The sequence below is a fragment of the Daphnia pulex genome, chromosome 10 (assembly GCF_021134715.1).
Source record: "Daphnia pulex isolate KAP4 chromosome 10, ASM2113471v1".
NCBI lineage: Eukaryota > Metazoa > Arthropoda > Branchiopoda > Diplostraca > Daphniidae > Daphnia > Daphnia pulex.
The window spans coordinates 8054504-8073379 of NC_060026.1; the positions used below are offsets into that span (position 1 = coordinate 8054504).

At 34.9% G+C, this 18876-nt stretch overlaps 1 protein-coding gene across 1 annotated transcript in view; it reads left to right on the forward strand.

Annotated features, from left to right (window-relative positions):
* Positions 1-18876, forward strand: part of LOC124203482 (myosin-11-like) — a 57564-nt gene that overhangs the window by 28497 nt on the left and 10191 nt on the right. Inside the window, exons 6-8 of the mRNA XM_046600157.1 lie at positions 9452-9581; positions 9674-9873; positions 9926-10105. Coding sequence (XP_046456113.1) covers positions 9452-9581; positions 9674-9873; positions 9926-10105 — 510 coding nt within the window. The remainder of the gene's footprint in view (positions 1-9451; positions 9582-9673; positions 9874-9925; positions 10106-18876) is intronic.

The window sequence follows — 18876 nt, forward strand, 5'->3', positions numbered from 1 at the left end:
TAAAAGTGATCTCAGAAGAATTTTGAATTGATACTAGGCAGAGATAGTATGCTAGGATAATATGACAATAGGAATAAGGAGAAGCGAAACCAACATTTTAAGAGCAGAGCGAGAGGCAGAGTCAAAAAATTAAGTTGGAGAACAGAAAATAATTACTTAAGACTTGTACACAAAGAGAGCACTAATCCCTTGACAAATAATGACTATACCCATAAAAAAAATCATTACGACATAAAAAATGAACTGATTGCTGATAAAATCTTTATAACACATTCCTAACCCAAGAAGCTCATCAGAATTTGTCGTTTCATCCGGAAAATGAACAGCCAACTTGGTCTTAAGTGAAGAAATTGAATACAAGCAGGGCACGATGAGAAGTAGTGCATGCAGAACTACGGAAATCTGTACCATAGTAATTACTGGAGCCATTTTTCTTCTAAAATGAAACGAATGATATTTAGTCTATCAGCAGTTTGCGCACGAATGAATGATTACTTACTTTTCAATGTTTTCTGCATACAAAACATACAAAAACAGCCATTGTTATCAGCTGGAATCCGCAACTTAATTTGATTCGGTCTAGGACCTTGAAATTCATCTCAAACGACATATTAACCACATATTTCATATCAATATAGGGGCTAAATACGTTGGCAGTAAAAATTTAAGTAATAAATATTAGCTATCAATTGCTTTACTTGTGCAAAGAAATATATAACGCCATGGTCGAATTGCATAGTGACAACAAAAAGAAGAGAACTTTACGCTCCGACGACGGGATGATTATTCTCCACAGCCGGTACTGGATGTTCTTCGATAACAAGTGCAACAATTTTACTTCTAAATTTCAAGCCAAGAAAACTTTGAGTTCAATTGGATTTGGAACCAACACGAACGACACGACTGACCTATCAAAGAGTCGAGATGCAGTTCACTGAAAACTTTACGAAATGATTTGTTGGAGTTTGGAGTGAAAGAGCCGAAGTAGTTGACTGTGACACTAGTCAACAGTGTTAGTGTACTCGTCCGAGTCAACTGTATTCTTAACACGGCTGCACCTTGAATTTCAATTTCTAATCCGTTAGTTAAGTTTCAAAGTAATGGCATTGCCATAAAAAAGAGCTGCGTTAACTGATCGGTTGGACGTAAAAGAAACAATAGTCAAATTTTGATTGCAATAGAATTGGCTAAGGACGAAGGGGTCGCTACAGTGGTTCCCAAATCCACATAAAGTACAAAAATCTGGTTCAAAAATACGAGAAAATCCGGGATGCTACAGGAACACGAAAGATTTGGAAATTCTTCGATGTTTTTAACGATGCATTGCGCAATAAACCTGAAATTGCCCTTCCCAATATCAGAGATATTGGAGAAAAAAATAAGGTATTATTGATATTCACAAGACTATTTATAATTCCCAGCACAGTAATCTGACATTTAATTTTAATTGGTAGATTAGGTTAGGTTAAAATATTTTTATATCCCTTTTTAACAAAAAAGTATAAGTTATTTTAACTATGGAGATTCTGATGATAGTGGCCCAACAAAGATGAAGAAGGAAATTAAAAGCATCAGATTACTAAGAGGAAGTAATGCTTCAAGAAAGAAGGCGAGAGGAGAAGGAAGATCAGCGTTACCGAAGCAGCAAAGCAAACAAAGAAATGTGACTAGGCTTCGTCAGAGGCTTTAAATGAATTTAGTGAAAGAAAGGCCATTCAAGCCGAAACGAATAGTCAGCAATTTGCAGCACTGGCTTCTGCATTAATTTCTTACATTAATCAAACAAATCCTCAAAGTAGTTCTCGGACTGTTCTTACACTATTTGAAGTGTGATTTTACAACAACTCAAGAAGACCCCTAAGACCCCCCCCCCCCCCAAATATTATCCCCAGAATCAAGAAGGGGGACAATAGATTTCACTTTTTTTTTGCTTAACATGGCATTCACACACGTAACTAGCAGAGATGTTCAAGTCTTTTATTAAAAACGTGAATTGGATTGCTATATGACAATGATGAGATTTTGGAAAACAAGTAAGTACCTTCGTCCCCGAGTAACATTTTGTAAGTTTTATTAATTGTATCTGAGAGTTTTGACAATAATTGAGATATTTGCCATCATAATCAATGGAAGACCAACAAGTGAGTAGAATAATTGACCTATAATCCATAATTAATACAGGAGATTTTTAATTTCTCCTCCAACCACAGTAGAACAAAGGACATTTCTTCAGATATGCTCAAACTAAGATAAAAAAAGGTCGTCCAAAATAGATATTGTAAAATATTATAGGCCTTTAATGCAGAAATTTACAATTCTAGCCCTAATGAAGGTAAAATAATGTTTTGACAATTTTTTTTTGCCAGATAATGATGGCATTTTTTTGTTTTAGATAACTTTCAAACATTTTGGTACCAAACGCTGCTTGTAAATCAGATCATTGGCCACCCCTGCCAACATTATTTCTTTCTTTCTCTTGACCAGACTGTTGAAAACTGATTATCACCTATTATCAAACACCTACAAAAAAATGAAGCCAAACCCATTAGCAATTACGGATTTTACTGGAAGTTCCTTCAAAAACATTGTGCAATTGGCAGATTTGCAGATGGGAGGAAAAAACTTGAAAGTTTTTTTATTAAAACAACATCATCAGCTTTTAATCAAGATGAAATTTAAAGTGTTTTCCATCAAATAACCCACTTGTCTTATTATTCGGCAATCTTGTGAGAAACATTCAAACAAATAAAGTACATTCATCTTGATTTTTTTTAAAATTTATCATTTATCTTGTATCTAGATATAATGTTTAATCACTTATCAAGATGTGGGCCATCTTGAAATAAACACATTCTGTGAAAGAGCGCTGCATATCTCATAGCAACAACAAGAAAAAGTAAAGCCAAACACATTAGCATCAGTTCTTTGGAAACTCCCCAGAGTAGTCTTTTATGTTACATGAAAACAACATCTAAATTCCATTTTTGAATTGCATAAAGGAAAAAAAGACTTTCTTCATGGAAATTTTCTTTTTTCCAATCTCGTCGACCGTTCCTGATTGACTAACCCCCGCAATGAAAATAAAAAAGTCCACTCTAAATATTTGAACACAATTAGGGGTATTCAATTGAAATAAATTAAATCCTTTTTTTTTTTAATTTAGTATACCGTTTACAAAGATAAGGAGTACATTCCTAAGTTTAACATATAATCAATTCCTCCCTAACACCAAATAAACAGTTTGAAAATAATTTTTTTTGAATGTCTACTATCTATATGTTTCTCCATAGGCCCTATACTGTTTGCACCTGATGATTTCGTGAATTCATACATGCAAATTGACCCTACGGCCGGTAGGCCGTTGGAAATTTGTTGAGTTCATAGGCCTTGCTTGATTAGATTGAAGGCCGATGCATTATTAAAGGGAAAAAATTTATCAGGAATAAGTATGACCAATAGAAAAGCTTAAGAAGTAAATTCTGAAGTGAAAGCTGAACGTGATTCAAAAAATGTTTAAATAAACTAAAAAATCATACTTTCCCATTGAATAATAAGACATTAATCCCTTCAAATTTTTTCGAGAAAAGGTCAATAAGATGTTGCAACGAGAAAAATGAAATTATCTTATTTTAAATCCTGTCCCCACATAAAAAATTGATACGTATACATGTCTTGTTATAACGTAGACGAAATGAAAGAAATTGCTCATCTATTTTTTTTTAATTTAATAATTTAAAGTTCTATCAAAACTATCATTATTTACTTGGACTTGTATAGGATAATCACAAGAAGCAATGTGAAACATTGCTCTTTGAGTTATGAATCCACATTTATTATCACTAATGTGTGCCTCTGTTTCCTTTACTAAAAAAAGTCATGTTATTTTATAAATAAATAGTTTTAGAATTTATAATATCTAAATTTTCTTTCCATTGACTTTATCCAAAATAAAACAGACCAAATTGGAGACATGACATTTCCAACTTTAAATTCGAACAATGTTGTGGAGTGACCCTAAAATATAATATGGAATTGAATTTATTTACCACATAGCATTCACATATTTCACGTTTTATTGAATAAAGATAGATTTTAGCCATAATTTTTTTTCAATCTTTTTGGATCCACAGATTAATGTCGTATTATTATTTAGATGTGGTGAGGCCCATGTTTTTTTATTTGGCAGGTAAGTAAAGTGAGTGTGATAAAGAAGGCAGCCAAAGCTGCCATACGTCTTTGGGTCCATGTCCCTTTGTCGACGGCTTCCACGAGGTGATAGGAAAAGTGGCTAGAGACACGATCGTATTTAAATCAGCATCAACGCCTAACCAAAATAGGGGGCCAAATCATCCACTTTAAAATTTCTTTCGTGGTGACTATTGCCTGATAATTCAATCGGAATTGTTCCTTGCGGGAGGAGCCGACTGATTTTTTAATATTTTGACCTTTCTCACCAAATCCCCGAATCTCGGGGTGAGGAGGGGATCAATTTGAAAATTCAGCTTCAATGGCCTCTGACTTAGACCAGAGAATGTATCTGGTCCGAACATATCTGATGCATTGTCCCAATCATCATATACAACATCAAAATCAAATGCACTGTCAAAGCCATATAAGCCTTTCAGCTCTTGCATGACGTTAATCCAGTCGGTTTTTTCTACCAGGGTGCAAAAACATCTTCAAATAACCCATGGCCACCTAACCGCCCAAAAAAGGAAATGGAGTTTTTGTATTGATTCCGACACCACATGGTGGCATAGATAGGATGCGTCGGGTTTACTCGAGAAGTTGGTCTTGTCCTTGCTCCTTCCCCGTATTTTGAAAATTAACGTTATCGAATACACAATACAGTCTCAATCGCCGAACTTTTCCTTCTAGCTCCACACAAAGCTGATAAACTCGGCCATCTTTAAAATTCAAATAATTTTGCTGGTCCATACTCCATACCAAAAATTCTGGACCACACAAGCCAAAGGGGGGGGGTGGTCTAAAGGCCGTGGACATCAAGGTGGATCTCCAAAATCAAAGGTACTCACCGTCTAAATTTTAAAATTAAGTGTCGTCAAACCCAGAAGGGGGTCGCCTTTTTGTGGCGATTGACGATGGTTCCAAGAGATTGTTTTAGGATAGTGTATGTTCCATCATATCAAACCCTTGGGTATTAGGCTATTATTGAGAATCCTACTTCAAGACATAGTTTCATCCCATTCTTCCCTTTTTCAATGTTGCAAAGAGCAATCGCAAAATTACGTGTGTCGGAAGTTCAATAACTACGTAGTATAGATAATAATAATAACCTATAGTGCTAGAAAGCTGCAATGTTCTTCGAGTGTCTAACTCTGCATGCGTAATAGACAATTTCTCGAACATTTCATTTTTCTCTGTAGTATTTATCTCTATAGAAACACAAAGAAACTTTCCCCCAATGATTTCGCAAAAACAGTCGTTATCAAAACACGACAAAAAACCTGAGTTAAGAAAAGTTAAGTTCTCTTTTAAAACCATAGTCTGTTACCTTAAGCTAATCTAATTAAATACTGATTCCTTCAACGCGATTGCAAAAAGGGAGATCAGAATGCTCACGTGTTGGCTTTCGCAGCTGGTAAAGAGTCGAATGAGCGAGACCTTCTTCTAACTACACGCACTTCCTCCATCTTATATTTGTTTAATGCTACTGACATGATATTTTTTCTAAAAAAGGGATTCAAGCATGATCTATAACTCAACTCAATTCATTTCTGATTCTAATGGACCTTACATTTAAACTGAAAGTTCCACATTCACAGAGTTTTAGCCAGTTTGACGTGTTTTTGTATGAAAAACACTAAAATTGATGTAGAAGAAGCCATACAATTTCAATTACCACATTGCAGCAAAGAAAGCTGAAGGAAAAGGCCCCGATGAAAGAATTAGGAAAGCGACCTTGAAACGCGACGTAATTGGATAAATTGTGCAATTTCCAGGAAAAAAAAGTAGATATGGCGAAAGTTTTGTCGTATCCACTTAAACCGCAACCCCTTATGTTTCAGTCACATCAATGGCCAAATTTGAAAATTCCTTGTCTTCTCCTCTTTCATTTTTTCAAGAAAAATCTAGCATTAAGAGACCCGTCAATACATCTTGGTCTTTTCTTTTTTGTTTTCTTCTTTGCGTGTCTGGCTGTAGCACATGCTGTTGTTGTTGCTGCTAATGTTATTGTCACTAAAGTTCCAGCACCCGCTCCCGCTCCCTCTCAAGCACCCGCCCCGGCTCCAGCTCCAGCTTCAACCCCTGCTTTCGCTGCAGCTGATCCTGTTGAAATTGAAACGAAATTCACAAGTTTATTTCACGGAAACACATCAGTTTCCCATTTCCATTTTTTTGTGAACTAAACTATTTTTTTAAAATATAAAACGAAAACGAACACGAATACAAAACGTTGCTAAACTTTTAATGTATTTATCATGAACAATTACAATTTTCTCAAATGATTGAAAATATTTGTATATTTGTTTGTATGAATCAAGGGTTTATACATCAATACAAATTGGACTTGATACATAGGAAAGAATGAAAAAGCGAAGGAGTGGACAAAAAAGGTTGCAAAAAACACATAAACTGAAAACGGCAACGCCAAATGAAATGGCTCAACAATGGGTCGAAAATCACAATAATCGTGATATCTCAGACATCTGAACGAATTTAAAAAAATGCTTTTGGATTCTGAAAGAAGGATGAAACAGCTACATTTTCCATCAATTAGTTGTTTCTACAAGCCGAATATACGGTGAAGAGCGATGCGGACGGAAGAGAAGACTTTGGGTTTTCGTGATATTTCACGAATTTGAATACCGATTATCTCGGGAACGAAAAAAAAACAATCTGGAATGTAGACCGCTGGAAAAGCCTTGTGATTCTGAGTAGGATAGACCTATTCCGGATTTTTAAAGTCTCTTTCCGGATTACGATCCAAAAACTACCTCCGGAAAAGGGGGTATTTCGGACGCCTTTGAGTCACGGATCACTTGTTAGAAATCAGAAGGATGAAGAGTAGTCACTTCAATATCTAAGGGAAAATAATAAGTTCGTATGTGCAATCTAAGTATACTAAAAAAAATTGGGGGTAATCCAATTACTGTTGTGGGTACTATACATACAATAATCAAAGGACATCAAAGATTTCTATCCATGACATATCCTGAATATAATGTTATAAAGAGGTTTTTCTCATTCCGTACGGCGAGGATGAATTCTTGGCGACATGACGTCCAATAGACGTCTCCCAGATGACAGAGGCCTAGGATAGATCGATAATAAAATCTTCTGTGATAATTACTGTTCGTCCAATAAGAGTTGTTTTATAATCAACAAAAACTATAGAAATTTAGGAAAAAGTCTTGATGACGGAAGTTCTTCAACGACGTATTTTCCTAGTTCTTTTTCCCCCTCTCCCTTTGTATGAGAGTAACGTCGCTAACCCTGTCTTTTTTCTTCGACGGAAATCTATACACTATTACAAATTGCTAACGCACTAGACTAAATAAGCGGTAACCACTAAAGTGTAGTTTCGTGGGGAATCGGCAATGGTGTGCTTACACACTTTTAAGTGTGTCACTATCCATTTTGAAATTTACGATTTCAAAGTCTAACATTTATAACGGAAGCTTCCAAACTTTTTGGGTTTCCAAATTTTGGTCTAAAGGAGTATATTCTTTTTAGGATTTAAAATGTCAAAATAAATTAAAAATAAATAGCATATTAAAAAAAAATAAACGATATAACTTGTAAATGATGTTGGTGTGATTCAAAAGTTAAACGCAGCACAAGCCATTATTTATCTGGCAACCAAGCGTGGAGAACGAGTTGGGACCACGCTGCGTTGCCAGATAAAATAGAAAAACAAAACATCCATAAAATGGCCTATTTGTCAGCATTTATGTAAATAATTGAAATTTTTTAAGGAAGTTTATAAAAGAAAAGTTATTTCAGTCCTTGAAGAGTTCTGAAGAGATGAATAGTCCTATATTGGGCTAAGTGTTTTTTATTTTTAGTAGAATATTATTTAAAAATATTTCCTTCCTGACTTTTTTTTGTTTGTTTAAATTTTTGCCAACTTTTTCTGTGAAAGACATGAAACACATAATGTTTCGTAAATGGCAAATAAAAAAGATTCCATTCAATGGAAAATTGAACAGCATGCAATCTCATGGTTGAAGTCATCGATACCCACCCAGCCACCATTGTTAAAAACTTATCGTAAAAAACTTAACAAACCTACCCTAACCTAACCTATCCTAACCCACAGAGATGAAGGAGAGACAACGCAATGTTAATAAAACGACTACCAGCAACACCCCTTCTAAAAAGTTGCCAGGTTGAGAAAATTGTACTGCATGACCAGGATTGCCAGTAGGGTTCAGGTGACTTATATTTTGAATTCGGTTGTCATGAAAGTTTTCCTGTTTTGACAGTTGTCTTTTGCTTTTTTCATTATATCAATATGGCATGTCAGTCAGCGTGTCACACAACAAAACGAGTCACTTTGAACAGACGACACGACTGTCGTCATGGAAGCAGAATTTTTCAACTCTTTACAACTACAAGGAAGTTTTTTTCAAAACTGGCACCCTTTATCATCCAGTATTTCATATTCTAGTCCAATTTCCTCAATCTGGCATCTTTTAGTAGGGGGTTTATGAGTAGGTCCAATTCGTTCTGATGGGCTTATGGAGCGTTGTCTCTCCTTCTCTCATCCTCAATGCCTAACCTAACCTAACATGCTTTAATGTCAAATAAAGAAATGGTATTTCTTGGAAATAGCCAAAGATTATGTGTTTACCATGACATAAGAGACTTGAGAGAAACGGTTGCCACTTGGTGGTTCGAGTTTGCCATCTTGGATGATCATTTTTCCACCTTCGTTGCAGCCACTACTCCAATTATAGGCATGTTTTGGGTTTTTTCTTAAGCAAGGGGAAGAAAGGAGGTACTGATGGAAAGACAAAAAAAGAGTGAAAAAAGAGGGATCGAACCCTTTCTTCCCCAATCTATTTTTCCCTTCTTTTACTGTTTAACGGAAAGGACCCCCAAATTACGTTCTGTCTCAGAACGTACTCCGTCTGCAGAAGTATGGCCGTGGGTTCATGGCTCGCAAGAGATACCTGCAATTGGTATGCAATCCCAAGGCATTTATGATTTAAAAAATGGTTCACGGTTTCTTAGCCGGACGACGTTATCTTCGTGCACGTAAGAGCATCATCCTATTGCAGTGCTGCTAGCGTCGTTGGTTCATACAAAACTCTTCGTTTGAAGGCCCGATCTATCAAGCACGTCAAGAATCTCAACAAATGCTTGGAAAAAAAAATACGATGCAACATTCCTTCCGCTATTTCGCATGGATTTAACGGAAAATTGAAGAAATAAACAAAGAGCTGATTTAGTGTGAACTAGTGTTAAGCAAACCACGGATTAGCCAATAAGTTAAAAGTTTCTGTAGGACTGATTGGTGAACTCAAACTATTAGTAAAACCATTGCAAACCCAACTGGATCGTGAGAGAGATGAAAAGATGGATCTCGTACAAGAACGTGACAGGGTTGAAATGTACGATTTGACAATATTCAGAAAGAGCTCGTTGAGTCAACTGAAATCAACCAAACTTGAAATCAGGAAGTTGAATAATCCATCCTATGAAGACTGGACCAGGAACGAGTTATGCTGGATCAGGAATATGATCAAGAAAAAGCAGCCTACCAGAAATTGCTTCAGGACTACCACGAGCTGGAAGAGCGCATGGAAGAAGCTGAGAGAGAACTTGAACTACTTTGTGAGGAACCAGAGAAAAGCAGCAGGAGTGAAACTGTTCTTGGCTATTCCTGCAACGCTTCGAACATTTGTATGCTCAGCAATGCCAGTGAATGAATCGCAGATCTTTATGATAATGGTAGTTATGGATCAGTTCTTCTCTAATCGGTCGGACAGCGAAGATAATGGTCTGGTTGTTAAGCTGCAACAGCGGTTGAAAACGTCTCGTCGTTCTTCCAAAGCCCGAAGCAGTTCAAGTTCCTCTGCTCGAATGGAGTCTATTTCGTTCTTTCTATTTCCGATCATTAGACACATTAATTGTGGTAGGTCTGGAAACCATATAAGGAACAGGTCCCGCAAAGGGCACATAAAAATCAACGTATGACCCTGATAGCATATCGCATGAGCTAGATCTTTGGGACCTATCATGGCAATTCATTCAATCCAAAAATCGTTGTTACCAATAGTAAAACACCCAAGTAGATAAAAAAGATGGTCATATACGACAGTTCCGTTCATGTTCCTTGGTTAGTTGGTGGCTCAATTTCTTTGATCGGAATACGTGGATGACTATTTTTTTTCCTTCAATAGTGAAATCGATATTATATTCCAACTGCAATTACCGTTTTTTTATACACTCAGAATTAAGATTAACTGTAAAAATAAATTTTACTCCATAGAAAACAAAATAGTCATATCCTTCACACATGGCCATAAATTTTTTTTCGAATTGGTAAGCATTGTTCATGTCTGTTTTACACATCCAGCCCGTTTATTGGTAATTCAATTTTATCTTTGATTCTCACGTTGCACCATATTATGAAATAAAAATAGGGAAATGAGTCAAAATTAAAGCTTGTCAAAATAAGTACAGAATTCCAACCAAGCATTTATCCAACACATTTCCATTTGGGAACAGCTGGTACCCGTCTACTATTGGTCATTTCCACATGGTAAAGGGTTAGTTCCTCAATTTTACACATTTGTATTTAGTGGTCTACAATTAAAAAAGTTAATTCCATTTAAATCTTAACAATGTTTAACACTGTTTTTAAGTGGATTTAAGGTACCAAGTTTGATATGAAGGCAGAAAAACCGTAAAATCACTGTCTTTATGTTTATTAGCATTTTCTTTTAACATTTAATTGGCTATTGACCTTTGTGCTCACAGAATTCAGGATGTGAAGGAAACAAAATAATCCAGTGATGCTAACAGCTTTAACTTTTCAAGTTTCGTCACAACGACTATGTTACGTAGTTCGTAATGTGATTAACTTTTGGGATTCGAAGTTTCTGTAAATTGTTAAAAAATATTCCTAGTAAAGATGACATTTTTTACCATAAAGTTGAAATAATCATTGAAATAACCAAAATTTTATATCTGAATGGATCATTTTCCATTTGTTCATTGCATTTGTTCTAACGTTTAGTATGCAATAAATGCATCACGTCAGACCTAAAATATAATTTGTAACGCCGATGACCATATTATTTTCATAAACTTAAACTTTTTGGTGCCTCCTTTTAAGCATTTGTTGCAGTCAGAGACAACGAAGTGTGAGTTAATTTAATCTTCCAATAATTTTTTCCCCAATTTTAGTTGGTGGAATGAATCGATCCATAGTTGGTATTCCGAAGTAAGAACGTTGGTTTAGACTAGAACTGTATTAGTTTTTTTAATTTTGCATTTTTCGGATCAAAATAATGATTTTCCGAAACTTTCCTCGAAATCCGATTTTGAACCCGAAATCTAGTTTAGCAGATTTTGACGTTTCATTGATGTTGTTTGTATGACAGAAATTGAATGTCATTATGAAAAAATTGCATTCCAGTAATACAAATGAACTGTTATTTCTACTAAATTACATACTTTTTTTCTCATTTCATCCTTATAGCTTACGAGGGTAACTCCTCAACACACGTTGTACATAGAAATTATGCATATAAAATAAAAATCATTAGAAACAGGAAAAAAAGATGCTGATTTCTTTACATCAAATTTTTAAGCGTTTAATTCTTCGGTCCATAAATGTAAGGAATTGGCTAGAGACACAGCAGCAACACAAAAGTCATGTGACTGACTAAAGCCAGTGACCTTCGTTGCCCTCACTTCTGCGAGGTCAAGCTAACGGTTCTCGGCCAGAAAAGTGACCCCATTTGGAAAAACCGAAGCTTGACCTGCAGACATATCGTCAATATCGACTCAAAATGCTACGAGGTTCCACCCACCTATCACACATGACAAAGGTATTAAATAGAAAGGGAAAGTAAGGAAGCGAATAGTTGAGTTTGAACATGAAAATTGAAGCCGATACCAGTGTTGTTCAGACCGAATGACCCATTCCATTGACCAGACCTTTGACTGAATCCTACCGATTACTTAAGATGAGCAGAATATTATGGTAAATCCATGATTTCCCAACTCTACATTATTCTTCATGTTGATAGCGTAATTCTTACCAAGTGACTTATTACATAACGATGTGTCATTTTCTTTGCCTTTCACAAGAATAAGTTTTTTTACTTATTTTTCATCTCAGCTTCCGTTCATGCGTCAAAAGAGGTGGGTTTTTAGTTTGGAAAGAGTCGGTTGTCGATAGTGCATCAGGTGTGTCGTCGCTTTTGATCTCGTTGCTCTACTGATGATCATTAACTATGGTATGAAAGTGTAAAAATTCACAAAAACTTCATCTCATCACGTGTAATTCAAGGAAATTGCACAAATTACGCAAAACATAACGCAAATTTTCGAACACCTAAGACCTCAGTGGTGAGCCCCTCTACATTTTTTAACCATTTTTAAGAATTTTCGGTATCAATTAGAAGGTATTTTGGGATTTCTTTCGTTTTTAAACACGAAAAATTATTATTTTGTAACCGTTTAGGGGATTACATCAACTTTAGTTATGTGATCCCTAAACAAGATTCAAAGACAACTGAACAGCTCACCTATTGCCAGAACGAATCCTAAAGGCCACCACAAAGTGGTGTTATTTGTTTTGATTCTATCAATTTTATGCTGCTTTTGTATACCACATTTGATGCATGACTTTAGACGTAAATTTGACATTACAATTATCAAATTACGAGTCAGCGTCAGCTATATGTTACAACACCCTAAATTTCCAATTTTCTCTGCTGTGATTTACGTAAAAAACAAGATTCCTTTGGAACTAGCCTTCGGGTAATTTTTTTCCTGTTTTTTCTCGAGGTTCTAGCTAATAACGGGGTTTCGCTCGCTAGCATTAACTAATGCTGGATCTAAAGGAGCGATTATCTTTCTGTTAAGTTCCTCATCATGTTCGAACAACATTCTAGTCTACGCTGGGTTGGGATATGTAATGTATCTTTTAGACACTGAAAGAGATTGATTGATTTAAAATAGAATACAGTTAATACATAGGTAGATTGGAAACTTTCGAGGTCTAAATTTCCATCATTAACATATGAAATACCAGCTCTGTTTTAACAACTTTCTGAAATGGAACAAATGCCAACTCTGTTCGAACATCTTTTTGGGCTGGAATGTAAAGTATAGATATAGATAAACACATAGGTCAACTGACATGGTCTAATTTTCCACCATTAACACAAAAATTCCCAGCTCTTTTCGAACAACTTTCTGGGCTTAGATGAATGCCAGCTTTGCTCGAAAAAGTTTTTATGCCTGTAGTTAAAGTAATTAAAGTGTAAGTAAAGTATTAAAAGTATTTTTTTAATTCTAAAACAGGAAGATTTAAAGTTAAGCTAAAACTTAATATATATAGCTAGATTGCAAACTTATGGCTATAATAAACTTATAACACTAAAAAGTGATGTGTCAGCTTTGTTCAAACAACTTTCTGAGATGGTCAATTGCCAGCTCTGTTCGAACAACTTTTAAGGCTGATATGTAAAGTATCTCTTTCACATTGAAACAGAAAGATTAAAAGTTAAGCTTTAACCTAATACGTAGCTAGATTGTAAAAAAATTACCCGTGCTTAACTTGACAATAAACTGACAGCTCTGTTCGAGCAACTTTCTGAGAAGAGATGAATGCCAACTCTGTTCAAAAAACTTTTTAGGCTTGGATGTAAATAATCTGTTGAACACTAACAACAAATTAAAGTTAAGCTTGAACCAAATTTAAATGTAGACTGGAATAAAATTACATCGCCTTATCTTCCAACATTAATATTTCAATTTTGAGCTTTGTTTGAACCAATTTTTGAGATTGCTCAAATGTCAGCTCTATTTGGACATTTTTCCGGTTCTTTATTTTAAATACTCCCAATTAATGTTTTTAAAACCCCACTTTCGAGCCTAGAGCAGAGGAATAAAACTTTAAGAACCTTCGGTATATTCGTAAGAATGAATGTTACCCTTCTGACGTGATGCATTTATTGCATACTAAACGTTAGAACAATTGCAATGAACAATTGGAAAATGATCCATTCAGATTTGGTTATTTCAATGATTATTTCAACTTTATGGGGGAAAATGTAATTTTTACTAGGAATATTTAAAAAAAAATTCAGTAACTTATAATCCCCAAAGTTAAACACATTACGGGCTACGTAACGTAGTCGTTGTGACGAAACATGGAAAGTTAAAGCTGGTAGATCACTGGCTTTTTTGTTTCCTTCACATCCTGAATTCTGTAAGCACGAAGGTCAATAGCCAATTAAAGTTAAAATAATATGCTAATAAACAGAAAGACAGTTATTTTAGTGTTTTCTGCCAAACAGTGTTAAACATTGTTGGGATTTTAAAGGAATTAACTTTCTTAATTGTAGACCACTCAATATAAATGTGTAAAATTTAGGAACTGACCCTTAACCATGGGGAAATGACCAATAGTAGATGGGTACCAGATGTTCCCACATTGAAATGTGTTGGAGAAATGCTTGGTCGGAATTCTGTACTTATTTTGACAAGCTTTAATTTTGACTCATTTCCCTATTTCTCTTTCATAGTATGGTGCAACGTGAGAATAAAAGATCAAATTGAATTTAAATTAAAAGGGGTGGGTGTGTAAAACAAACATGAACAATGCTTGCCAATTTGAAAAACTTATGGACATGTGTGAAGGATGTGACTATTTTGGTTATCAGTATGTTTTAGGTGTATCCTATGGAGTAAAATTTATTTTTACAGTTCATCTTAATGCTGTGTGTATAAACAAACTGTAATTTCAGTTGGAATATAATATCGATTTCACTATTGAAGAAAAAAAATAGTCATCCACGTATTCCGATAATAGAAATCGAGCCAATAACCAACCAAGGAACATGAACGGAACTGTCGTATATGACCATCTTTCTTATCTACTTGGGTGTTTTACTATTGGTAACTACGATTTTCAGATTGATTTCTAGACCTACCACAATTGATGTATCTAATGATCGGAAATAGACTGAACGAAATAGACTCCCTTCGCTAAGGGTTAACTGCGTTTTTCACATCTGCTTGTTTTTTATTTTCATGGACTTCTTCTAGTCAAATTATTATAAGTTATATCATATATCTTTAAATGTTTAAATGTTTAAATTCAGTTGTTTCCGTTTTAACACCAATAAGATTATTATAGTTACTGCGAGAAAATTGGGTGATGAAAAACATACAATGATTATATATGTGAATGCAATTTAATCAGAATTTTAAAAGATTCCTTTTCATCCGCCATTGGTGGTTGAAAATTTCCATGCAAAAATGAATTGGAGTTGATTGTAGCAAAATTAAGAAAAAGCTTTATGGGAAATGTTTTCAATTAGAAATTGCCAGGGTTTGTTTATCAATCTCAATTGACTTTGCACTTTTTAACTTCGACATATTACTGATGGCATGAAATACATATAAAAGTTATCAAGAAAGATTAAGATCGTCGTTTGTTACTTTACTTACTTTTTTAAATTGTGTTCTGGCGGAATCTGGCCCAGTCAATCAGACGAGACCTAGGTATACATTTTCAAAGATGAATAAAACATTTGGAAAAGTATTATTAATTAAATTTGATATTATCTAAAAGGATTTATTGCTACATAAAGTTAATTTAATTACTTTTTGTTTTGTTTTTTTTGTAATAAATAGAAATTTAACAAAGGACCATGATGGAAGGCGTTTGGATTTTGTGATGTAAAGCAATTTATCGGCTCTAGGATTAAATTTTATTGGAGAAAAGGAATAAGTTAGAAATGAGCTTACCACAAAATAACTAAATTGAGAGTTTCCACCATAGAAAGTTATCCTATTTATGAATCGTTGACTATGTAAGACAATTTTTTAAATAGCCCAAAAATGAATCAATACAACCGACTTTAAACAATCAGAATCCTAAAAAAGCTCTATAATGTAACTCAGGCTTAACATCAGATAACAAAATAAAACTTTGTGTATTCGTTTTCGCTTTTTTTTCCTTTGCTCTTTTTATCCTTGGACATTTTAAGAAATTGAGGCTGTTAAATCAAGAAAAACTTTTTTTGATCAGATATCACATTAAGAAATGAAACATTGCGAATCGTTTTGGGTTTTTGCCCACAAACGAAATGTGGCCGGTAGATGACTATTTTTTCGCTTTGAAAATGCCATCCCCAGTTCATATTCCCCTCTTTCCTTTCTCTTTGATTACGCTAAACATCGTCAATTAAAATTATTAAGCTAAAGGAATGCATAACTGTTACTTATTTTTATTTTTGCAAACTTAGAGACCCGAATGTTTAGCCAGAAGGCATCTAGTTTAGTTTTCTGTAGCATAGCCTACTGTATTTAGGAAGCCGAAAGGTTTGGCCTTTTTCTTGAAGCAAATATGCCTTCCCTTCCTCCAATGTTACCCAGCCTTCAAGTGGATCCACGGCAGCCGTTGTATCGCCTAGTGGCGATACATGAAAACTTAATTTTTCTATCGATATGATTACGTTCGCTTGGTGGCCTTTGTTTGTTTGTGAGTTGTGTTGTTTGTGTGTTGTGTTTGTTTGTTTCTGGATAAATTTCACATACTGCAATAAGTGCTTTTGGTAATAGTAAGCCGTCCCGTGTGCCTTCGTCAGCCCTTACGGCAAAATATTAATGGGGCGTTCATAAATTACCGCTCATAAGCCCGGGTGATTCCTTCCCCCTCCCCTACATAATTTCAACCACCAGGTGGCTCCCGTGGGTCCACTTGGAGGATGGGAAATTGGAGGAAAGGTTGGCAAAATGTGCTTCAATTTTCCACACGGCGGGGATGCCAAACCTTTCGGCTTCCTATATAGAGTAGGCTATGTCTGTAGATGGCAATATATTCTAATTTCAAATTGTAATTGGCAATGCTGTATATTTTTCAGCAAAAAACACTAGTTGATTTACTTAAATGGACGGGAAAAAAGCTCTGTCTCTAACATAGAATTTCCTTTAGTAAAATTTAAAAATATTTCCCCACACAAAGTTTCCAAAGTGATGGTTTTTGTTGATTTTCTATTGATGTTCTCCAAATTTTTTAACGAAATTTTTTTGAGATATAACGCCTCATCTAAACAGAATTTCAATTTTTACATTTTTTAAACATTTTAAAGATAAACCAGCATTAGCTGTGAATTTATAATGCCATAAACTGTTCTTCGGGGAATTCTGATGTCGCTTATTAAAGGAAATTATGGATTTGTAGTTCTATTTTTTGGAAATTAAAGTAATAACAAAATGTATATAGTTCTTCTCTTTAAATGTTCTTCGGAAACTGGAGTTGTTCGGTCGGATTTGTTATTTTTTATTTGAAAGTATAGTTCCATGTCTAGAATTTGTGTTTGCTTGGAGTTCTAATGTTAAAAATACATTCATAAATTTTATGCATGCGGCCTTGATGGCGTTTCCAAGTATCCCCTGGGATGTATTTATGTGTTATTACCTGTGGCACCTCTTCTTTAACCCTCTCCCTTCTTAAAGTCACACTATCTTCTTTGCATGGAATCGTCTTTGGTTTATCTCATTCTTTTTACTTTCTTTACGTTCTTCTACATCGTATTTCATTAATAGATGTCGTTTAAATAAAACATCTTTAAAAAAGTTCTCTAATTTTACTTAATAAAAAATGCAATTAAAAATACCAATTACGATCCCAAACGGAAAAAAAATTGTTCACGCCAAACATGCCATTCTCTGGCTTTTCCTATTTGATTCTCCCCAGTCATTAGCAAATATGGTCCATTAGTGATTTCAAAAAGATTTAGGAGCACAATTGATTTAGATTAGGCTCATAATCAGATGAACTCAATTAGATAAATTACAATCATCAGATGCTGTATATGTATATGCCACTTTCACTGGTTATTTAATGATCCCTTAATGAGTTTATCAACAAAAATGGCAAGAGAAGACAGTTCAGTCAGGCGCATTGCTCAGGAATAACCTTACTCCTTATTTATAATCAACGCCCCAAAACAGTAAAAAAAAACATTCATGATCGTGATGACGTTCTCAGGCAAAGCCAACTCGTAGAACGGAGTCTGTAGCGAAGGTGTTAGAAACACAAGAATTCAAGCGCGATATTACATTATAAGAATTTACCTTTACGAGAAGAAGGAATAACCCTACGAATACATCGAATACATTGTACAGCGAAAGTAGAATAAATAGATTTTTATGCTCAGGTAGTGTGACCTGCCGTAATCCCGTATTGGTTGGTTTTCTATATCAACAGCCATCATTCTACTTTGAATTGAATTTTAATTTAGAAGATACTCTGACTGGACGTCTGGCCTATCTAAGAGTCTATAACCACACTGAAAATCATGGCATGAATGGATCTTGTACCTCGCTGAAAACGTTTGGTTGTTCGAAAATTTTTTTAATCTTTCTCCGAATTTCCACGTACACGGTTAGCAAGGTGAACTCTTTCGCCGAATTAAGTACAAGGTCAACGATTATCACGTCATTGCTTATGGATTGAAAACTACAGATTTGTGTCGAATAACGCAATCTAATATGAACTCATGGAGGACGAATCGACACGATAGTGTCAATGTAAGCTCCTCAATGGAAAATATCGACTGATTGCACCAGCTGATGACGGCCACACGACAACTCGTTCCACTCATGATTGATGTCCATCTTTTATTGCTGCTAACGATAATGGCAGAATGC